General features: G+C 61.5%; 1 protein-coding gene across 1 annotated transcript; it reads right to left on the bottom strand.

Annotated features, from left to right (window-relative positions):
• Positions 1 to 1924: 1924 nt before the first annotated feature.
• Positions 1925 to 22194, bottom strand: LMTK3 (lemur tyrosine kinase 3). The gene is given in 17 exon segments (XM_041737181.1): positions 1925 to 2068; positions 4498 to 4635; positions 5121 to 5256; positions 6411 to 6826; positions 9460 to 10876; positions 10878 to 11982; positions 12552 to 12701; positions 12864 to 12985; positions 13065 to 13149; positions 13616 to 13764; positions 14085 to 14172; positions 17989 to 18107; positions 18578 to 18654; positions 19179 to 19329; positions 19584 to 19717; positions 20624 to 20736; positions 22171 to 22194. Coding segments are annotated over 16 exon segments (4380 nt in total). The 5' UTR covers positions 20700 to 20736; positions 22171 to 22194; the 3' UTR covers positions 1925 to 2051.
• Positions 22195 to 23121: the final 927 nt, after the last annotated feature.

Here is a 23121-nt window from a genome sequence, read left to right as displayed (position 1 = left end):
ACGTTCCAACCAGATTCATCCCCTCAAAATTGTCCTTGAGTTTTGGCCCCAAATCCATCTCCCTCAAAGACTCAGAGTTCTAGCTGCCAGCTCCCACCTCTCCCAGGACCCCAAATTCCCAACCTCGTTGTTACAGGTTGAATCATATCAGCCTGAAATCAGTATGTTGAAGTCCTGACCGCCCCCATATCTCAGACTGTGGTCTTATTTAGGAATCAGATCATTGTAGATGCAATCAGGATGAGGTCATTAACTTGGGCCCGGATCCAGTGTGTCTAGTGTCCTTATACAGAGAAACTTTGAACCCACAGACACACACACAGGAAGAAAGCACGTGAAGGTGAAGGCAGAGATTGGGGTGATGCTTCTACACACTAAGGAGCACCGGCAGCTAGGGGCGAGTCATGGAGCAGATTCTCCCTCACAGCCTCAGAAGGAACCCATCCTGCGGATGCCTTGATCTTGCATTTTCACCTCCAGAACGGAGATGGTGTCCGTGGCTTAAGCCACCAGATTTGTGACACTTTGTCAATAGCAGCCTTAGTGAACTAATATAGCCCTTCTCCTTCAGACCCGGGAGTCCTGCCCTCAAAACCAGGGGTCCTGGCCCCCAGCCCCCTCTCCTCCCTCAGACCCAGGAGCCTTGGTTCCATCAGCACCCACCCTGGGCAGGTGTGTCCTAAGATCAGCTCAAGCACCCCACAGTGGCTCTGAGGCAGAACCTAATCCTCACTCTCCCTTTCTCCATCCCCCAGACTTAACAAGTGACCCTAATGCCTTCATCACCTTAATTCCTAAGCCAGGAGTCCACAGCATCCCAGCTGGGTCCCCACTCCGGCCCTTCCTCCACTCTCATCCAAACTGGTACGGGGGGAGGGGGGCAGGTTGCAGCCAGGAGATCAGATACACGACAGACTCGTCAGAGGAGAAAGAGAGGGAGGTAGCATCAGTCCGGAGCCCCGGAGAAACGGAGAAAAAGAAATCGAGACAGACACTGCAGAAAGACATAACGAGGCAGACAGGCGACAGGGAGGCACGGAGAAGGAGAAACATGTACAGATGGAGAGACTCAAAGAAACAGAATAAGGAGGAGGGCCCCAGAACTCGGGCCAGGTGGGGGGATGGAATCCCACGGGAGGTGGGCGCTCACATGCAGACACAGGTAAACTGAGGCACAGCCACCGCGGGCGGTGGGGGCACAGGGCAGCACTGTTCTGAGGTGTGTGGCGTGTGGCCAGGAGCCACGTGGGTGCTGGCGGGTCATTCCTGAGCACCCGGGGCGGCGCTGGGACGGCCTCTGGCCAGCGCCGCAGCTGCGTGGCGGCCACACGGCTCGTCCGACCAGCCTCGCGGGCTCCGGCCGCCTCTTAGCCGGGCTCGGTGCTGCCCCCAGCGGGCGGAGCGGGGAGCCAGAGGTGCGAAGCCGCAGCCGGGCCGCTGCGCCGCGCGTCCGCCTTCCTGAGCCTCGAGCTGCCCATCTGCGGAGCCGGCGGCCGCCGGCGACTTCTCCGGGACCCTCCCCCGATCTTTGCCCCGAAACACGCACAGGCCCCCGCATTCCTCCAAAAAGTTGTTTTTGTCTTTTTTAAATAATGTGAAAATGCCACGCGAAGGTTTGAACCAGAGGCCCCTCCAGGGGCCGGGCTGGGGCGGGGAGGGGAGACGCGAGATGGGGGGTCCAGGTCCCCGAAGCCTGCAGCCCCTCGCTGGGGCCAGGAGTGGGTAGGAGGGGCCTCCGCTGTGCCGAGGGGCTCCAGGCCCGAAAGAGTTCAGTTCAGTTCCAAGAAAGGCGGCTCTCCAGGGAGGGATGAGGGGCTTCCTGCCTCATTTGGCACCGAGGGGGTCGGGGGGCTCGGGGGAGCCGTCCGGAGGGCTGGGGGGTGGGGGGCCAGGGCCTCCCGTTTGGCACATGGTGGGGGAGGGGGAGGGCCCAGCCTCAGGAGCCTCCCCAGAGGCGGTGTCTGTGGTGGTGGCAGTGGCTCCGTCGTCCACAGAGGATTCTACTCTCAACCCCTCTTCTGGGGGTGCAGGAGGGTGGGGTCTTCGGGGAGTCAGTTCTCCACGGGGCCTGAGGAGGAGGGAGTGGAGAGAGAAAGTCAGTTACTGGGCAGACAGGCTCATGGCTCTGTTTCTCTCTCTCTCTCTCTCTCTCTCTCTCTCTCTCTCTCTCTCGGAATGAAAGTGGAGCCCTCACCCAGGCCCACAGGGCCCCAGATAATCTGTTCTGTCCCACTTCTGTCCTCACCTACGCCATCCCCCTCACTCCTCTCAGGCCACGCTGTCCTTGCTGTTCCTCCTCGGCTCCAAGCACAGTCCTACCCCAGGGCCTTTGCATGGCAGTTCCAACCACCTGGAATGCCCTTTCCTCATCCCTTCCCCTGTAAGGCAGGCCCCTTCCTCAGAGGTCTTCCCTGGCCCTTCTCAGTCAAGAAGTCACCATTTTACACCCCCACCTCCACCCCCCAGTCACTCTGGTTATTCTCCTTCATGCTTCTCCCCTGAGACAACCCCAGTCACTGTCTGCTAGCTGCCTGTCTGCCTGCCTCTCTAGAGTAAGTTCAGGGACGATGGCCCTGTGCTTGGTCACTGCAGCATCCCCAGCGTCCAGCACAGGGCCTGAAAGTGCCCTCCCACCAAACTGCCCCATGACCCCTCCTATCCCAGTGGAACGAAAGCCCCCACCCATTCCACAGATCCAGAAAACCAAGGTCTGTGGGATGGAGGATCTCACTGTGGGCCACACCCGCCCAGCCACAGCACGGGTATCTGTGGGCGGAGGGAAGGGACTTGGGGTTTCACAGGACTGGGCCCTCCATCTCCTCTCCTAGTGAAGTCATCTTGGCACGCTGGCCCTGCTGGCTTCAGCCCTGACTCACCACTTGGCAGTGTCCCCATGTCCTGGAACCCACCCCACGCTGTCCTCATGGAGGCCTCAGAGAAGACCTCTGGGAGGAAGTGACATTTGAGGTGGAACCTGAAGATGTAGCCAAATGAAGAGTCTGCCCTTGGCCCTGTCCTTCCTGCCCTGAACCCTGCCTGTACTCTCCTCTCCCTCCTGGACCCTGGCACCGGCCTCCTCTCCAGCCTCCCAGCCTCCAGTTGGCCCCCACGTGGCCCCGGAGGGGATCTTCCTATACCAGCAGCTGGTGCTGTCCTTTCCCTGGTCACAGCTGACATGGCTCCCTAGTGCCCCCAGGACAAAGTCCCTCTCTTCAGCCCACCCACAAGCCCTGCATGGTCCTCCCTGCCCCCTCCCCCTGCCCCACTCCCTAAGTAACCCCCAGACACACACGCCTCCCTTCTGTTCCCTGAACTGGCCAAGGTCTCTCCTGCCTCAGGCCCTTGTGCAAGCTGTTCCATCTGCTAGCACACTGTCCCCTTCCCCTTCACCTAGTTAATGACAGTCAATCCTCCGAGTACCTGATGAAGTGGCACTGCCAAACAGACAGACAAAGCCCGTTCCCCTTGCCATTTGCTTCTCCAGCAACCCTGAGTTTGCACTTACTCATGACCCCACTGCCAGACTGTGGGGTCAGTGTCTGCGGGTGGGGTAGGGTAGAGGAAGGCTCATGGATCTTGCCCCACTCGGAATCCCCTGCGCCCAGCACAGCACCTGGGCTTAACCAACACTCAGTGGCCATCTACTTCCCTAAGTGCAGTAAGAGCCACCAGTTAGAGACCACTGCTGCATGCATGTCCAGGCTGGGCTGGGCTGTGTGTACGTGTGTGTGTGTGTGTATAGGATTAAACCATTTAATCCCCTCAAGAATCTTAGGAGTTAGATCTTGTGATCATCACCACTCCACGGATGAGGACACCGAGGCACAGAGAGGCAAAGGGACTTGCCCTGGGTGACACGGCCAAGGAGTGGCAGGGCCAACGACTGGACTCCACCATGATTTGGGGGAGCAGGAATGCGACCCTCCCTGAAAGGGGCAGGTTGCACCTTCCACCTTTTCAGCGCTATGCTCTGGGAACACCTGTGCTCCCTAGCCCCGCGCAAGCTGTGCATCCGGAGGTATTCTCCGGAGCGGCAGCAGGAGGCAGCAGAGAGCCCGCAGCGAGGATTCTATCGGTTCAGATGGGCAAGCACAACGCAGGGCGCATATAAGGACTTGTTACTACTACTAGTAGTACTGTTGTTGTGGTTATTGCTAGGGACTCCCTGACCATGTTCCGGTTCAACTAGCCAGCTCTGAGCATAGTGGGTTTCCTCTCCCTGACTCTGATCAGCCTGTGCCCCCAAAAGGATGTGCGATCAGGATCTGACAAGTGCCAGGCAAGAGACGGGGCCAAGATGGGCAAGATCCTGAGGGCATCCTCCCGGAAGGGCAAACAGGCTCAGGGAAGGGGCGTGACTGCCCCGGTCTATCTGTGGGGCACTGCCTGGGTTGAGCTGGTTCCCGCGCTGGATGGGGAGAGAAAGGCAAGGAAATTCAGGGATGGGGACGGAGAAAGGCAGAGGCGGGGCAGGCCCGAGGGTCTGAAGCACCGTACCTGCGGGCCGGGCGTCGGGGGCCCGGGCGGGAGGCCCCGGGGTCTCCAGCGCAGGCGAGACGGAGAAGCGGGAGAAGCACAGGGGGGGGCCGGGTGGGGGGAGGAGGGGGAAATCCTCCGCCCATTCGAAACTGCCTCCTAGGGGTGGGGGATGGTGAGGAAAGAAGAGGGGAGGACGCGGTCAGACCCTCCGGCACTTGTGGAGCCGCTTTTAGCTCTAGACCCTCCTCAGGCACCTAAATCACGCCGTCTACACCGTGGGCGGCGCCTCAACACCCCGCCCCGCCCATTCAGCTCCCGCCCCCAGACCTGGCCTCACCACTGTCCTCCTCCAGACCCTGCCTCTCTCTTCCCCTCCAGGCCCCGCCCCCATCGGGCCGCGCCCCCTTTCTCTTCCCCTCCAGTCCCCGCCCCCACCGGGCCCCGCCCCACTCCTCCCTCCAGGCCCCGCCCAGACCCCCGCCCCCACCGGGCCCCGCCCCACTCCTCCCTCCAGGCCCCGCCCAGACCCCCGCCCCTCCTCTCTTCCCCTCCAGGCCCCGCCCCATCGGGGCCCGCCCCATCTCTGCCCCGCCTCCAGACCCTGCCTCTCTCTTCCCCTCCAGGCCCCCTCAGCCCCTTACCAAAGCCGCTGTCGTTGCTGGGAAACCCATCTCCGGGGGTGGCGGGGTGGGGAGGCGTCGGGGGCGCTGGAGGCGTTGACGGGTCCGTGTCCCCCTCGGGGGGGCCCTGGACGCTCAGCTCGTTGGTTGGCGTCTCCTATGGAAGTGGATTAGGGGGCGCACCGTCACATCCCATCCACTGTATTCCCAACGGGCAACACAGCCTGCTAACGCTTCTGGGGCTTCGGGTACCCCAATTTACAATCGCAGTCTCTGAGAAGGCGGTTGGAGCCCCTGATCTGCCTTGGAAACCTCAGGTCATCCCTTAAATCCACCCGAGGCTCCTCCCTCGACCGCGGACTCCCGCCCACAGCTAAGTCCCCCGCCGCAGGAATTCTCTCCCTGCTTCTTCAGGCGACGCTTCCACGGGAGCCCCCTAACCCAACACCATCTCCATAAGCCCCGCCTTGTCTCCATGACCCCTAACTACCGATATCTCGGCCGCAGGCGTCCGAGTTCAGGGCGCGGAACTACGGCCCCGACGGTCCTCCACACCCCCACCCCATCCTGCGCCTTCGACACCCCCGACCCAGCCCCCGAGCCCTGCCCTCTGAAGTCGCCCCGCTCCAGCCCTCCACCTCCCACCCCCGTCGGTTTGCTTAGTGGCCCGGGCCAGCCTCATCTCAGAACCTTAGCCCGGTGCGCCCCCTCCAGGCCCACCTGCACCCATCCACACCCGTCTAGCCCCCGTCCACAAGCATCATCCCGCCCTTTCCTCTTCCCTTTCAACACCATCCTCTCGGCCCTCCTTACTCCTCGCACGATCCTCAACCCACGCTCTGGGTCCCGCCACAGTTCATGAGCTCTGTCTATCTCTGAACCCGCTCCTGAACTTAGTATCGGAACCCCAAGCCGCGTCTCTTCAGCCCTACCTGCAGCCTCGCCAAGGCCCGCCCCTAGTGGGTACAATCCGCTGCCTCCGGAGCGCCGGAGCGCCGGAGGGCGGGCCCGCCCCGCCCCGCCCCGCCCCCAACCCCGCTTGGCCCCGCCCCAACTCTCTCAGCACTTTCTCCCCAGCCTCTCCGGGCTCCGCCCTCACTAGCAGGTATCTCCCTCCCAGCCCTAGCCGTCCAGCACCCTCCCCCTCACGCCAGGCCCAAGTCCGGTCCAGTTCCCCCCGCCACACTCCCCCACACTCCCCCTCCCCCCTCCCCGCCCTCCCCAGGATGGCTCCTCCCCCCAGACCCCGCCCCAGCTGGCCCCTCCCCTCCCAGGCCCCGCCCCAGCCTGCCCCGCCCCGCGGCCGCGCACCTGGTCGAAGAGGTAGACGGTCACGTCCCCGTGGAAGGAGACCATCTTGCGCTTCCTCTCCAGCTCGCTGTCCTCGGGCTCGTCGGCCCCGCGCGGAGACTTGAGCAGCCCCCGCAACGGGCGGGCCGCGTCCGCGTCGGCGCTGCTCACCACGACGGGCACCGGGGCTGCCCGCGCCCTCCCGGGGCCCCGCGGCCCCGCCGCCGCGCCCGACGCTGATGCCTCCTCGTCCTCCTCCTCGTCCTCGTCCTCGTCCTCCCCGTCCTCCTCCGCTGGCCCCGGCGCCCCCGCCCCGCCGGCCTCCCCGCCAGCCGCCCCGGCGTCCGCGCCCTCCCACGGGGGTCGCCGCGGGCCCGGCCCCGGGAACGGCGTGAGCGTGAGCGGCGGCAGCGCCAGAGAGAGCCGCGAGAGCTTGGCTGCGAGGGGAGAGACCCGGTGAGCCCCTGCTCCCGGGGAAACTGAGGCATGCCCTCCTGCCCCGCTGTGTGTCCTCAGGTCATCTCAGGCCACAGTATGGGCCTCAGTTTCCCCTCTTGTGAACCCAAGGGCTGCTCAGGGGCCTTCGTCCACGCAGAGTAGGAGAGATCTTCCCCCTACACCAGGGGTTAACCCTCTCCACGACTCCCCAGAGTCCACATCACAAAGCCCCAACTTCTCTCTGCCACCCACCAGGCCCGAGTGCCCTGACCCTGCTGACCTCTCCAGGCTCTGTTCCCCAATTCATTCTGACTTGACCTCCAGCCAGTCACTTGGGCCACCTCCCTATTCCTCCCACCTCTGAGCCTTTGCTTAGGCTGTTCCTTCTGCCTGGAACTTCCTTTCCTAATTCAAGTCCTATTCACCCCCTTCCTGTCTGGGCTTTCCAGCCTTCAGGGGCCTCCCAGAAGGTCACCCGCTCTGCACCCCACAGCACCAAGCACCGCTCCTTCCAAGCAGCTGATCTCAGTGTGTAACTGTCCTTCTGTGGCAACGTGATTTGTGTTTGCCTTGCCACAGAGCAGACTTGACTTGGGCTCCTGCTGGCTGCATCCCCAGCAGGTAGAAGTACTCAGGCAATATTCGTGGGATTAATGAATGAATGTTCCCTGCTATGTGATGTTGACCAAGGTCCTCTCCCTCTCTGGCCCTCAACTGCCAGATAAAATTGGGGCGTCAAACCATCTCCAGGGTAAGACGCCCCAAAGCCTCTCTGATCTCAGCTTGCCGGAAGGTAAGGACTCCAGGTCCCTGGAGGAGGAAACCTGGCTTCAAATCCCAAGCCTACCCTGCTGGCTTGCTGTGTGCCCAGGGGCAAGTAAATCCACCTCTTTGTGTCTCTGTCTCCTCACTAGTAGATTAAGAGGGGCCACTCATCCCTCCATTAATGTATAAGAAAATGGTGTGACAGGGCCCTGTGGGGAACAATGGTGGGGATGACAGGAGGGTCAGGGCAGAGTGGGGAGAAAGACTGGATGTGGATCGGGTCACTCTCCTCCCTTCATTCACTCCATTCCAGCTTCACTGGCCTTCTGCTGTTCCCCGAGCATGCCAAGATAGTGCCCATCTCAGCGCCCTCCACCCGAAACACCCTTCCCCCAGATATCCACCCAGCTTACTTCCTTCACATCTGCTCAAAAGTCACCTCCTTGAGGCCTTCCTTGACCATCCATCTCAGGGCGATGGGGTTGGGGGCTGTGGGAGCTCTCAAGGAGCTCTCAGGAAGGACAGGGTGATAGCCTTTGGAAATCAGGAAGGCTTCCCAGGGAAGGGGAAATTTGAGTGGGGTCTTGAAGGATGAATAGGAGTTCATGCATTTTTTTTTTAAAGCAGGCTATTCCCAGCATCTGCCCACCCAACCACACCCTCCCTGCCTCCCCCCACAATCCTCTGAGGCATCTTAGCTGCTCATCCCCTGACATTTTCACGCTGTCTGGGGCCTTCCCTGACACAGCTGGTTGCACATTCCCCACATCAATCTCAAGGAAGTGATAGTATCCTAATACCATGGGCTGTAAGGATGGAAAATTCTGTGCCCAGCCCCATTCCTGACCTCTCCCTCCTGAGCTGCAGGCTTCTCTGGCAAACAGAGATGATAACCTTTTCCTCAATGGGGGCTGTGAGATTGCCAATAAAAACCAGGGCCCAGTCCTTTATAACTTTCATACCACTACTTAAGGCCTCTGGGTGATTCTGGTGGAGCCACAGTGCCTGTGTCCCCATCTAAACAGGGGCCATTTAGCTTTCTCTTAAGTCAACCTCCCTCTGTGACAAAAACACTTTCTGTGTTCCTACCAAAACTCAGTTTCAGAAGACATTTCTACAGTTTTCAGGTCACTGATACCATGGTTGGCGGGGGTGGGGGTGGGGTGTCTGAAGCTCCCCAGGTCCCAGTTTGGGGCAGCTCAGGGCCTGGCACACAGGAGGCCTGGCACACTGCATGGATGCCTCCACTTGTTGGCACGTTTAAACCAGAGATCACACGCTGGCCGCCCAGCCCACAGAGAAGGTCCGTGTGAATCGGCTTCAGCCATTAAAACACGCAGAACTCTGGTTTAAAAGGGAAAAGCAGCACATTTGGCAACGCCAGGTGGGCAGTCCTGACTGGAGCTGCATTTCCTTCCCCAACTCCCACCCCGCCACTCCCAGACGACGTCATTCATTTCCCAATACTATCTGGCCCCCGTGGTCCTCTGAGTTTGAGACCCGGGGTCTAATGGAATTGGGATCAAAGCAGGCGCTTGGGTGTGCCAGGCTGCGCTAGAGGCTTCAGAAGTCCTAACCTTCTCAAGCCTCTCTGCCCTATTAGGCAGGTGCTATCCTCATCATCCATTTTGGGCGGGAAACCGAGGCACAGATATGTAAGGTCACTTGTCCAGGGCCACAGGGCTAGAGAAGGGGCAGAGCCAGGATCTGAGCCCAGGCGGTGGGGCTCCAGGGTCAGTGCTCACTATTGCCAGCCTGACCCGTCTGCCCCCCGGAAGCCTGAGACTCTCAGCTCAACTGTACATCTCGGAAGGAGCCAGGCCTTGGCCCCCAACCTCGCTCCCCTTGCTCCCAACAGCCTCCTCACCTTTGATCTGCTCGCTGTTCCCCTGAGGAGGTCCCAAGTCCAAGAACAGTCGTGGCATCTCGGGGCCCTTCCTCTCGGGTTGCGGGGGGTCCCCGTCTGTGCTGGGTGCTGTGTCTCCGCCGGCCCTGCTGTCTGGGGCCCCGGGCTCTCCCTCGGATGCCACCTCCGGCCTGGTTCTCTGGGGCGCTGGCTCCGGCCTCCTCGGCTGTGCCTCCGGTGGTGGCGGCGGTGGCGGTGGCGGCTGTGGCCTCGTGCTGTCTGCCCATCCGGCCTTTGCGTCCACGCCGCTTCCGAGGCCGCCGCCGGGGGCCATCCCCGTGCCCGCTGGGGCTCGGCCCCCACTCCCGAGGTCCGGCCTCCCAACCCCGGGGGCTCTCGGTGCCCCCCCAGTCTCGGGGGCTCTCCTCTCGGTCCCGGGCTCCAGCACCCCGCTCTTGGGGGCTGGGCCAGTGGGGCCAGGGACTGTCTCCCCGCCGTTCCGGGACAAGGCCACTGCGCCGGGCTCGGGGGCTCTCTCCAGCAAGGTCTCTGGGGCTGGCACCCCACTCTCGGGTGCCTTCTCCCAGGGCCCTGGGGCTCTCCGAGGCCCAGTCTCCGGTAGCCTCTCCGTGTTCCTGGGGGGTCTCAGGCCCCCATCCTCTGACACCTTCTTCTCGATCTTTGAGGCTGTCAGTCCCCCATTCACCAGCACTTTCTCTTCTCTCTCGGGGGACCTCAGCTCCCCATTCTCCAACACTTTCTCCTCCCTCCTTGGGGGTGTCACCTCCCCATTCTCCAGCACTTTCTCCGGCACTTTCTCTTCTCTCTCGGGAGTCCCGGGGGCCCCATTCTCCGCCACCTTCTCCTCGATGTCCAGGGCTCTCTGGCCCCCGTTCTGCACCGTCACCCCGTTCATGGGGAGGCTCAGCTCCTCGTTCGGGCTTGGGGCTTTCTTCCCGCTGCCCAGGACTGTGGGGTCCCTGCTCGGGCCCTGGACTTTCTCTCTGTTCCCGGGGCCTCTCCCCACCTTCCTGGGTCCCGTCTCTCGGGGGTTTGCCCCCTTCTCCCCCAGGAGGTTCCTTGTCACGTCCTCCCGCAGGGACATCAGGAGCTGCTCGGTGCTCACTTGAACTACAAAGGTCGGCTTCTCCCGGGTCCCCGGCAGTGGGTGGGGACCCGGGTCTGGGGGTGGCCGGGGCGCTCCCGGGTCGGGGGGCTCGGGGGGAGCCCGCGGTCGAGGGACCCCTTCCTCCTCGGCTGCCCCCCCGCCGGGGAAGGCTCCCTCGGGGGAAAAAGGGGTCTCGGTCTCGTAGCCGCTGTCCCCCGGCTTGGGGCCCGGAGATGACAGGCCGGAGCCGGGACTGGCCACGGCCGAGGGAGGGTCGGGGGACACGGCTGGGTCCGCGGGGGCCCGGGGAGGTGGCGGCGGGGGGGGGGGGAGCGGGAGGTGGCCCCCGCCCGGGGTACTGGGGCGCCGCCGCCCCCATGAGGGGGTCCAGAAACTCGGGGGGGGCCGAGGCGGGGGGGGCCAGGGGCAGGTCGGCTAGGGAGCCCCGCTCTGCCCGCAGGGACGAGTCGTCCTCGGGGGGATGCGGGCAGCCAAGAGCAGGGTGGCCCCCCCAGCCAGCCACGGCGTCCCCCCGCTCCAGGGGCAGACAGGAGCAGGCCCCCTCCCGGCTGCACAGGGGACAGGGCAGCGGGCCCCGGCGGCTGGGGCCACCCCCGAGGCTGCTGCTGTCCTCCCCCGGGGAGCTGCCCTCCTCCTCCTCCTCCTCCTCCTCTGCCCACGGGGCAGTACCCCGCTCCCCCAGCACCTCGGCGGGGTCTCCCGCCAGGGTCTCCCCGGCACCTCGGCCCTCGGGGTCCCAGCCGCTCAGGAGGAAGCTGCCTGATGCCGAGGACTGGGCGGGGAAGGGCCGGGCCGCAGGGAAGAGGGGGGAGGCCCAGGTCTCGGACACCAGCTGGGGCACCTCGGAAGGGGCCTGGGAGGCCTGGGGGGCAGGCACTCCTGGGTCCAGGGGGTCCCAGTCATTGGGGAATAGGGGCTCAGGCGGGGAGCCGTGCTCCTCAAGGCGGATGTAGTACTCGCTGCTCACGGAGGGGCTGCGGGCGCTGATGACAGGCAGCACGCTGGGCGTGGACAACGCCTCGTAGAAAGGGTTGGATGGGTTGGCATGGGGGGCCGGGGGTGCAGAGGCCGGCTGCCAGGGGGGCGCTCCCCCACCGCGGCCAGCCCCCCGGCGTGCCTTCTCCCACAGGCATTCGAGGTTGAGGCCGCGGCTGCTCTCAGTGACCGTGAGCACATCGTCAGGGTCAGCCCCAGGAAAGCCATCCAGGAGGGGGAATGGTGAGGAGAGGGTGCCTGGGCGGGGCGCGCTGTGCTGCGGGGGCCAGGGCCAGGGGAAGGGACCGTCTCGGGGTGGGGGGGGTGGGGGTGGGGGCCGTGGGGGTCGCTCAGAGAGCAGGTAGGTGAGCTGCAGTTGGAGATCGGAAGCCGAAGGGCGCTGGGCGGGTGGCCGCCAGCAGGACTGCAGGATATCGTACCTGGGGGACAGGGAGGAGGCACAGGTGAGAACAGAAGTGTCCCTGTGTGTGTGCATACACACGTGTGTGGAGGGGTCACTGGGGTCAGGGGAGACCCAGAGGGGGAAGAGGACTGATATCTCAAGGGAGGCGGACAGAGAGGAAGATCAAGACCCAGAGAGACGAGGACAGAGCCCCAGGGTTTGTGTGTGACAGAGATGCGGCAGCGGTAGGGGGGGTGGGGTGGTGAAAAACGGGGGACAGCAAGGCAGATGTAAGGGGATGATGGTTAGGTGGTTTTCCTCTCTGGGCTGTTTGCTCTGGAATCAGAGATAAGCAAGCAGCAGGGGTTTTGCTGGAGTGGAGAGACTAGGGTTCTCGAACCAGCGCTGCAGCTCCCCAACTGTTTCACCCCTTCCAAGCAGCAAAAGGAGTGGGGACATCCGTGCTCCGCTCCACTCTAGGGATTGTGGCGAGTGCTGAGTGAGATTGTGGGTGGTGTGCCAAGAGGTGAGGGACTTTGGGACATCCTGGGATGGGATGGGATGGGATGGGAAGGTCAGGGGTCGGGGGTCAGGCTCTGCCCTCACCAGTAGTCGGCATAGGGCAGCTTGAGCCTCGGCCGGGCCAGCTTGACATGCTGCTGGCGGACCACGAAGGCGAGGACCTCCTCGTCTGACAGGTGGCGGTAGGGCTGAGCCCCAAACTCAAAGAGCTCCCACAGGGTCACCCCCAGGGACCTGCGGGGAGCAGAGGGAGGAGAGAGGTCAGAACCCTGCCCTGCCCTGCCCCGCCTGGGGGCCTCTCTTCCAGCCTCTGTTTCCGCAGCCGGGAACCGTGACCCTTCTTCCACCTTCCTCGCCGCCCCGGCCCCGCGCAGCCCGCAGTGGGGGCCCCCTCACCAGATGTTGCTCTCGCGGCTCTGGTCCACCACCATGAAGGTCCCGTGCAGCTCCCCGAGGAGCTCGGGCGCCGCCCAGCGCAGCGGGATCCACAGGCGCTCGGGGGTCAGGTAGTAGTCCTCCTGGGGGGCGCGCCGGAGCGGGGTCAGGCGGGTGCGGGCCCTCCCCCCGCCCCCCGCCCTGATGGAGGGCGGCCCCCACCTTGTAGTTGCTGTGGGCCAGCCCGTAGTCTCCGATGCGCACGGTGAGGTCGGAGGTCAGCAGGCAGTTGCGCAGGGCCAGGTCGCTGGGGGCGGGGCAAGGACGTGAGGTGAGGAGGGGGCAGCGGGGCGGGGGGGGGGGGGGGTAGCTGCCAGCCCCGCCCACCGCCCACGCCCCGCCCCTCTGCCTTCTTGCCCTTACTCCTCTTCCCCTGCCCTGATTCCTCCGCCTCCCCAAACCTCCTCCTCTCCTGACTCCTCCCTCTCCTCTGTGACCCCTCCCTCTCCCCTTCTGACCCTTCCCCGCCAAGGCTCCTCCCTCTCTCCCCTGTGACTCCTCCCCTCCCGATCCCGCTCCCTCTCCTGACTCCTCCCTCTCCTCTTCCGAACCTTCCCCTCCGGACCTCCTCCCCTCCCGACTCCGCCGGCGGCTCGTGCTTTCTCCCCAGGGTTGCGCCCCTTCCCTGTGGCCCCACCTCCCGCCCCCATAGCCTCGACCCCTCCCTAAGTAGTGCCTCCACCACCCTCTTCCCCGTGGCTCGCGAGAGCCACCTGTGCACGTAGTTGTGGGAGTGGAGATGTGCCAGCCCGCGGGCGATCTCCAGGCCCATCCTCTGCAGTGTCCGCAGGTCTCGAGGGGGCAGCTCAGGGGATAGGCCCTCAGGGGGTCGCTGGGCCCGGAGGTAACGTTTCAGGTCCCCCTGGAAGGAAGGAGGGGTGGGGTCAGGAACCCACACATCCAGCCTGTCTGAGGCGGGGATGGGGGGCGGCCTCTGCACTCAGTGGGCAGCTCCCCTGAGCCTCAGTTTCCCCTGCTGCTCAGAGGGGCCTAACCACAGAACCCCCCTCGCATGCTAGTTCACTGCACGCCGTCTGAGTGAGGGCCCATCTACGGCAAGCGCTCAGGAAAGGTCAGCGCACGTCCCGCGTGTTATTGCCAAAGATTCCGGGGACCCTAGGCTTGCTGGCAGCCCCGCAGCCCGTCCAGCCTCCACCCTGCCCTCCGTCCGCAGACCCTCACCAGTTGACAGAATTCCATAATCAGCAGAAAGGGCAGTGTCTCCACACAGACGCCCAGGCACTGGAGGACGTTGGGGTGCTGCAGGCTCCTGGGACCAGAGTGGGGAGGCGGCAGGGTCAGGAAGCAGCCGCTTTCAGCCCACCACAGACCTTTGTCCCACGCACCCCAGCCTCCAATATGTTGCTCCCACCTCTTTGGTCTCGGTCTCTTCCGCCTCCAGTCTACTGGGCGCACCCCCACACTCAGGCCCCCTCAACACGCACCCTCCCTCCCTCCCCCTCATCTGGAAGGGGGTCAGCCCCACTATCCTCCAGTACCTGGGGGTCCTTGCCCTCCTTCCTCTCCACCTCACCTCTGCTCAGCCCCTTCCCTCCCCACAGCCTGACTGGAGCCTCCTCCTCACCTCCTGGACTCTCTTCTCAGCCTCCTCCCTGCCTCCCTGCCTCTGACCTCTCCCTTGTAGTCCGTCTCTGACATGCGACTCGCCTGCTCACAGCCCTTTGTGGCTCCCCCGCACCGGGGGACAGAGCAAGGCTCACAGCTGAGTCTTTCCTGCCTTTCCTCAGCATGGCTTCTCGCCGCCTGCCCTGCACATCCCCCCGACACACAGGCACCCACTTAGGCTCCAGGCCTTTGCACTTACACTTCACTCTGTTAGGAGCCCTCCACTCAGCAGAGTCTTCCTCATCCCTCGGGCCTCAGCTTCAACATCATTTCCCAAAGAAACATCACTGCCCCAAGCCCCCTCCTTTAGCCTCACACTGTGGGTAATAGGCTGGAGGGCCAGCAGGAAGGTTGAATCCTGAGTCCACCTTTCTTTTTACTTAAAGTTATCTCTACCTCCAGTGTGGGGTTCGAACTCACAGCCCCAAGATCAAGAGTCACACACTCTGGGGCACCTGAGTGGCTCAGTGGGTTAAGCACTTGACGCTTGATTTCAGCGATCAAGTGGCAATCTCAGGGGTGCAGGATGGAGGCCCAGGTCAGAGCTCCATGCTGGGCATGGAGGGTGCTTGGGGTTCTCTCTCTCTGTCTCCCTCCGCCCCTCCCCGCTTATATGCGCTCTCTCTATATATAATAAATAAATCTTAGAGGCGCCTGGATGGTTCAGGAGATGAGCGTCTGCCTTTGGCTCAGGTCGTGATCCCGGAGGCCTGGGATTGAGTCCCACATCAGGCTCCCTGAGTCCCACATCAGGCTCCCAATAGGGGGCCCGCTTGTCCCTCTGCCTGTATCTCTGCCTCTCTCTGTGTGTCAATAATAAATAAATAAATAAATAAATAAATAAATCTACCTTAAAAAAAAAAGTCACATGCTTCACTGACTGAGCCAGCTGGATGCCCCCTGAGCCCCACCTTTGCCAGGTGTGAAACCCCAGAGAAATCATTTCACCTCTTCCTGCCTCAATTTTCCTCAGCTGTAAAATGGGGACAGCCACAGTCACCCCGCAGCCAGTTGCAGAGAGGAATTTAATGAGACCAGAGAAGAGCCAGCACATAATGGAAGATCCTCACTATTATTACAGCTTTTATGTGAACAAGTTAACATATTGTTTGATTTTCATATCGCCCCACATTCTCCTGCCTTCCCATCTTTGCAGCTGCTCTTCCCTCTGCCTGGAACATGCTTCCCACAATGCTTGCGTGCCAGATCCCTCCCAGTCCACCTCACCTCCCCCCATGATCATCCATAGCTCCCCTCTCTGTCACGTGCTGCCTCACTTCCTCATGGCACCTGCCAGTCTCTGACATTTTCTTCCTTAAATTTCTTTCCTCGTTTATTGCGTGTCTCCTCCACTAGGGGGGGAGCCCCACTAGGACAAGAATTTGGGGCTTTCTGTTCAGGTGCCATGTCCCTGGTGCCTAAACAGGTGCTCAATGAAAATATGCACCATGAAAGACTTTACCGCGATACGAGGCCTGGGGTCTGTAGGAGAATTAAAACATTCCAGACTGGGACACCTGGGTGGCTGAGCGGTAGAGCTCAGGGCTTTGACTCAGGGCCTGATCCCAGGGTTTGGGATCAAGTCCCACATCGGGCTCCTGCAGAGAGCCTGCTTCTCCCTCTGTCTATGTCTCTGCCTCTCTCTTTCTCTCTGTCTCTCATGAATGAATAAATAAAATCTTAAAAAAAAAAAATTCCAGGCTTGTACCCAGGGCCTGGCTCAGAGGTAAGCGTGCAGTGAGTTATTTTCCCACTGGGGTCTGGCAGGAGGCAGGGGCTACTCGTGTGCTGTAGGGCCAGCGCCCAGGCTCACTGCCTGTGTCCAACCTTCTCCCCTTGGGACAACAGTGCCTCCAGCTCCTGCCTGGTCGAGGAATCACAAGACAATGTGGTCATAAACCACTGGGCTGTACTGGGGCCTTGCAAAACAGCTGGAGCTCTGAGTGTGGGCTTTAGGATGGGGGATATCGAAGATTGCTTGGATGCACCCCATACCTACCAATCTGAGCCAAGGTTGGCCGCTTCTGCTATCAAACCCTCCCAGAACCTTGCTGGGCAGGATGATGTTCCCCATTTAATCCAGAGGAAACAGAGGCTCAGAGACATAAAGCGATTCACCCAGGGTCACACAGCTGGTAACCATGGCAGAGCGGGGACTTGAGCCCAGGTTTCTGGCTCGCTCAGCAAACGAGGACCCCCGAGCTGCCAGTGTGGTCCTGCGCTCTCCGACAGAACTTTCTGTGAGAATTTCTGTGGGAATGTTCTAGATCTGAGCTGTCTAACATGGGAGCCACTGGCCATCTGTGGCTACTAAGCAATTGAAATGTGGTGCATGTAGCTGAGGCAATGAATTTTTCATTTGATTTCATTTTACTTAACATAAATTTAAATAGCCATATGTGGCTAGTGGTTGCCAGGATGGGTCTAGGGAGAGGCAGGCAAATAAGCAAGTAAACAGATGAAATATGTGTTATGAAGAAAATGCACGAATTGGTGTGATGGAGCCTCCCAGGGCCCTCCTTACGTGGAGTGAATGTGTGTGTGTGTGTGTCTGTGTGTGTGTGTGTGTGTGTGTCTGTGTTTGTAAGGGAAGGCCTTTCTGACCAGAGACCTGAGGAGGGGAAGGGAGCCCACTGTCTGGAGCCAGGGGTGGATGAGCCAGGAATATTCTAGATAGAAGGAACAGTAAGGACAAAGGTCCTGAGGCAGGAAAGAGACTGTTATGGGAAAGGATCAGCGAAGAGGCCAGGATGGCTAGGCCAAGGAGCCCAGTGGCAGGAAAGGAACAGAGCCAGGCCTTGCAGGGAGTGTGGGCTATACAGAGGAGTGCAACTTTGTCCTGCTGGCAACAGGGAGCCATGGGAGGCTTTAGAGCATGAGGGTGATAAAGTCCAGTGTCTGTATCTCTCAGGGTATACCCACTTTAAAAATCATTTGAAAAAGGTTCTCCGTATACAGATCCTTTCCACAACAGGGCAATTACTACCTCAGGAGGCGTTTATGTAGCAAGTGTTTACCTAGTTCTTGCCTAGAAGTCCTTAGAGCAGAGGGGAGACCAAGCAGGGGAGGGACAGGGTCCTGCCTTCCCAGACCTAACAGCCCAGTAGGATGTTTGGGCTTCTCGGACTCACTTCCTAGATGAAGATTCTGAGGTTCAGGGTGGAGAGGGGCAGGCCTCTAGCTCAGCTTCTGTGCCCTTCCCATCACCCTTGTCACACTGCCCCTCATTTCATGTCCCTGGCTCACGGTACTGAGGAGGAACCCAAGGCTTGAGGCTCAGAGAGGCAAATTCTGTCCGCCAAGTCACACAGCCAGGAAGAAGTAGATCCAGGATTCAAACCAGGTTTAACTCCACGCTCTACTCCTCCCACTCCCCCCACTCTCAAATGTCACCTCCCTGAGGTGCAAACCTCCCATCTTTGGGCCTCCACGGCCCTCATCTGCTGAGAAGCCCCCATACCTGTAGGGCTGCGCTTCTGAGATGAACTTGCGCTGCTCCAGGGGCCCCGCGCTGGCTCGGAGCTCCTTCACCACCACCTGGGCTGGGGTGTAGTCGGAGAATATCTCTCCCAGGATCACCTGGTCAAGGGAACCGGAGAGTCAGCGCCTGCAGTTTCCCCAGCCCAGGCCCCAGGACCACCTCCACCCCACTGCGTGGCTTCAACTCTCCCCACTTCTTGCCAGCCTCTCCCTCCAGATCCCACCACCCTTGTCACCCCCCTCCCCCATCAGACGCAGAGTGAGAGACTCACGGGCCCAGAGTCCGATGGATGCAGGGACGGATGGAAGGATGGACAGACGGACGCGTGGAGAGCCAGGTGGCGAGGCAGAGTGGTCAATGGAGTGAGGAGGGAGGCGCTGACTGACAGATGTAGGGGGGTTGGGGTAGGTGGGAGTAGGTGAGGGGCGGACAGAGGTGAGGGCGCTGGGGGGCTGAAGGGCAGGGGACAGATGAGAAGTGGTGGGAGCAGGGAGGGGATGGACACAGAACAGGAGCACAGCCCTGGATTGTATGGATCCCCCTCCCTCCCAGCCCCAGCCCCACTCACCTTCCCAAACCAGCCACTCCCAATCTCTTGTAAGTAGCTGAGATGCTGGCGGCTAAGGCCCAGGGGGGTGGTCATATCTGGGAGGAGGTGGAGGAGGGCAAAAAGGGGAGGTCTCTTAGCCTCTCTTCCCCTCCCAAGTGCCACTGACACCCCCAAACCGCCCCCCCTCCGCCAATTCAGTGGCACCTGGGGGGGGGGGGTCAAAGCAGATACCAGTCTCTTTTCATTGGCTGCCCCCAAATTCCCTGACGGATCTCAGCCTCCTCATTGGCTGCCCTCAAGTTCCCAGCATCCAACCCATCCTTCCCTTTGGCGTTTCAAGATCCTGTGACCTGACTTCAGCCTGCCATTGGCTGCCTCTGAGACTGAGATCTAGGCTGACCTCACCACTCACTACCCCATAGGAATCCCCCAATCTGGCTGTGGATTAAGCAGTGGCTTTCCTGGAGATGATCTCTGACTCCCTTTTGGCCGCCTTCAGGATTCTGTGGCTCCCACCTCTGCCTTTCCCCTTGGCTGCGGGGGACCTCAGCTCCCTGGCCCCCCTGAGGGAAGACTCTCCTGTGGGGGCGTGGGATCCTAGTCTAGGCGTGGAGAGTACCTGAGTGTGAAGGCTGCGGGGCAGGCATCGGCAGGGAGACCTCAGCCAGCGGAAGAATGTAGACATCGGGCAGCGACTGTGAGGAGGAGGTCTCCTCCGCCGGGGGAGTGTACTCCCCGGAGCAATCCTCCCCTTCAGGGTTCTCAAACTCCTGGGGGCCGGGAGAGGTGAGGGGTGGGAGAACACAGTGCTGAGACATGCCATCATCCTTTTCATCCGTGTGTCTCCCCGTCTTTCTTATAACTGTTCCCCGATCTGCATCCCAAGACTCCAGATCTTGCCAGAACTTCAGGCCGGAAGGTGCTGCCAGACTTACTGCCCCTCTCCCCCACCAGCTACCTGGGTTCAGGGGCAAAGGAGGCTTGTTGGAGTCTTCCTCCCTACCTGAATCCCCATGCACCTCACCTTGAAGCCGACATCACCCCGTTTGCAACACAGACAGGTGAGGAGGAGAAAGATGAAGGCCAGCAGGCCGGAGCAGGAAATGAGGACCACGGCGTAGGGAGGAGCCAGAGGGGCCCGGCCCAGGGCGAATCCATCTGTGGGCACAGGACTGGGCTGGGGTCCCGGCTTCTAGCCCCAAGCTCCCAGATTCCATCCTGGCCCCCACCCCTCCCATCCTGGCCAGGATTGACTACAACTCCCACAATGCCCTGCAACCAGGGTCTCCTTGGCAGAGGAGCCGGATGGCCCAGGGCATTGTGGGAGTTGTAGTTTGAGGCCTTCTCAGGTGGTTGGGTTGGGGGTGGGGTCCCTCCTCTCACCCCAAGCTAGGACCCCCCCCCCCATCACCTCACCGCAGGCTTGGATGAGTTCCAGTGAGGACTGAGGGAAGGAAGTGTAATAGTGGAGCCTGGTGCTCTTAGAATTTAAAATACGCTCCAACGGGGACTCTCATTACCCCCTATTTGGGCAAGAGGATGAGCCCCCCAACTGCAGGCGGGGAGAAGATTCCTGCCCCACGCTGGAACCCTCTAGTTACGGGGTTTGAGGCCTGTCTCTTTTAGGGACTGGTGGAGTACACACACGTCCTCCGTCCCCAGCCCAAGCCCCTGAGAAGGGAACTCCGCAAGCCCTGGGTCTCCCCCAAAGCTGGAGGCAGCCTCCTATGCTGTGTCCCCCTTAGAAATAGTATTCCTCCCCTCTGCCCCCAATTCTCCCAGAGGCCCCATCCTTCCCAGGCTGCCTGCACACACCTGCACGCACACATGCGTGTGCACACACACATGTTGCCCAAACGGACCCCCTCCCCACCCAGCCCCCAGCCTTCCTCCCACAGGCCCTGCTGACAGAGGCACCGTCGCCGCGGCTGCCCGGGCCCTGGCTCCGCAGCGGGGAGACGCGCACGCAGGTGATGGTGGAGCCGGAGCGCCGCGGACCGACCCCGGGCAGGCCGGGGTGGGGGTGGGGGGCCGCCGGACAGCCGGATGGCCAGACAGACTCACCGGGGTGGGCCGGGGACGCCAGGCAGCCGGAGGCGGAGACGGCCGCGAGGAGGATGAGGGCGCCGGGGGCAGGCATCTTGTCGAGGATGGAAGGGAGGTGGAGGTGGTGGCGGCTGGGGAGGAGGGGGGGGCGGGCCCTCAGCCCCCAGCCATGGGGACCCGCGCGACCCTGGCCTCCCCCCGGCCCAGGAGAGGGGCAGGAGACGCAGGACAGGGGGAGGGAGGGGCTGCTTACTGGCTCAGGTACCCCCCTCCCCCTCTTTGAAGGGACAGACAGATGAAGGGATGGAGAGGCGGACAGAGGAGAGGAGCTGGGGAGCCGGGGTTGCTGGGGTGGGGGGGAGAGGGTAGGATGGGGGGGGAGAATGAGGGCCCCGCCCCCGAGGGCAGCCAGGATTGGGGGAGCAGAGAGCCTGTCAGAGGAAGGGTGGGAGGAGGGAGGATGGAGGGAGGATGGAGCGTCGTCATGGCAACTGGCTCCCCAGTAGCATTGGCTGCCAGGAGGGAGGGGAGGAGGAGGGACAGACAGGGACCAGCAGACCCTTGTGGGGGGGTGCACAGGGCCCACAGTGCCTGGCCCCAGCACTACTGTGACACGCCACCAGCACGGACACGTGTGCTCCACGCCAAGATGCAGATGTCAGGCACACGCAGCCCACACATGCCTGACACACGTCGCAGAGACCCTCATAGACAAGCACATCACATACAAAGGTGGACAGCCATCGGCAGACGGGGACACGTACACGTCACACACAAAGACGCAGGGACGACGGCTGCACTGGGTACGTACAGGCAGGCCGGCCCCCGGCACAGATGCACCCTGTCACACAGGAACAGCAAAGCATCACAAAGACCCACACCTGCCACAAAGTAAAGCCCCGAATACACAGACACCCACCCCACAAAGATTCACGCGGACACCACGGGGGCATGCCGAGGCACACAGTGACAACACACAGACATCTCGCACATGGGCAACAAAGGACACTTGCAGACACCAGCATGACATACACGGATACACAGACTCTCACACCACACACATACACACAGACATCACTTTCACAGAGACAGACACACACATGACATGCACTAACATAGATACACCTATCACACGCACGAATATCCACAGACACACGGTGGGTGCATGGAGAGACATGTATGTCACCAACACGAAAACACACACAACACACACATATTCACAGGTACTTAGAGGACACACACGGCTCTCACACACACCCGCGCTTGACTTACCTGAACGCATGGACACATGTCACATACCCAGAGACACATCAACCATCAGAACTGGATACATGGATATAGACACAACACATTCAAAGAATTACACATGCATACGAAGCTACACAGATCACAGGCAAAAATACCCATAAGTAACATCATACACGGACACACAGACACATCGTTTCTAAGTATACTCAGTCATCTGCATTATACATAAACACACAGACACACAACACAGACAGATCCACACATCACATACTTAAACACATGGACAGACCCATTGCAAATATGCACACATTTCATACAAGGTCACAAAGACACCTTGCCCGTCATTTCCACACATCACATACATAAATACACCCGGGGACACACAACACCTACGAAGATGCAGACATGCACTACACCTACAAACACGCACGCATCACAAATACCCACATTTCCTACGAGGTTACGCAGCCATGACATAGCCAGAGACGCTTGCTTCATACAAAAGATACATAATCATAGTTTACTTTATTTATTTATTCTTCTGAGCATTTACTCTGCGCCGGCAGCGTTCTCGGCGCTTTACACAACAGCCCTCTGAGGCAGGTGCTTTTATCATCCCCATCGTACAGATGAGGAAACTGAGTCAGGCGAGGTGCGGTCACCTGCCCCAAGGCACACAGCAGGGAAGTGGCAGAGCTGGGGACTGGAACTCGGTCCGACAGGGACACAGACAAAACAGACAAGGACGCACACGTCACGTGCCAGGCCGCCGCCGTCGGGGGGTTCGCACCCCACCCCACAGCACCCCGAGCTGCAGACACACCGGAAGCACCGACTCCCACCCTGCGCGCGGACGTCCCCGCGGTCCGTGAGCACCTGCGATGCGTCCCTCCCGCGCGAGGCCAGGCCGGAGCTGCGCAGCCCAGACGCAGCCTCCCAGCGCACCCGCGGCGGCGACCCGGGCCCCCCTCCCCTGCGCGCCAGCCCCGCCCCCGCCCGCCAGCGGGGGTTCCAAGGCTCTCCCCACCCAGGGGCGCGGCAGGGACGCGCGGCTCACGCACCCCGCGGCGCACAGCCCTCCCCATGGGGGTGGGGGAGGGGCTGCCTCTCGGGGTCTCGCTGGGGAAACTGAGGCAGGTTCATCGCGCGAGGAGGGGTGGGGGTTAGAGGGCGCCGGGACCACCCCTGGAAGGTGGACTGACCAGGTGTGGGTAGAGAGAAGGAAACTGGGGGCTGGGGAGGGCGCGCTGAAGATGCAATTAACTGCC

The sequence above is a fragment of the Vulpes lagopus genome, chromosome 2 (assembly GCF_018345385.1).
Source record: "Vulpes lagopus strain Blue_001 chromosome 2, ASM1834538v1, whole genome shotgun sequence".
Taxonomy (NCBI): domain Eukaryota; kingdom Metazoa; phylum Chordata; class Mammalia; order Carnivora; family Canidae; genus Vulpes; species Vulpes lagopus.
The sequence above is the reverse complement of the archived record's forward strand: the minus strand, read 5'-3'. Positions and strand labels throughout refer to the sequence as shown.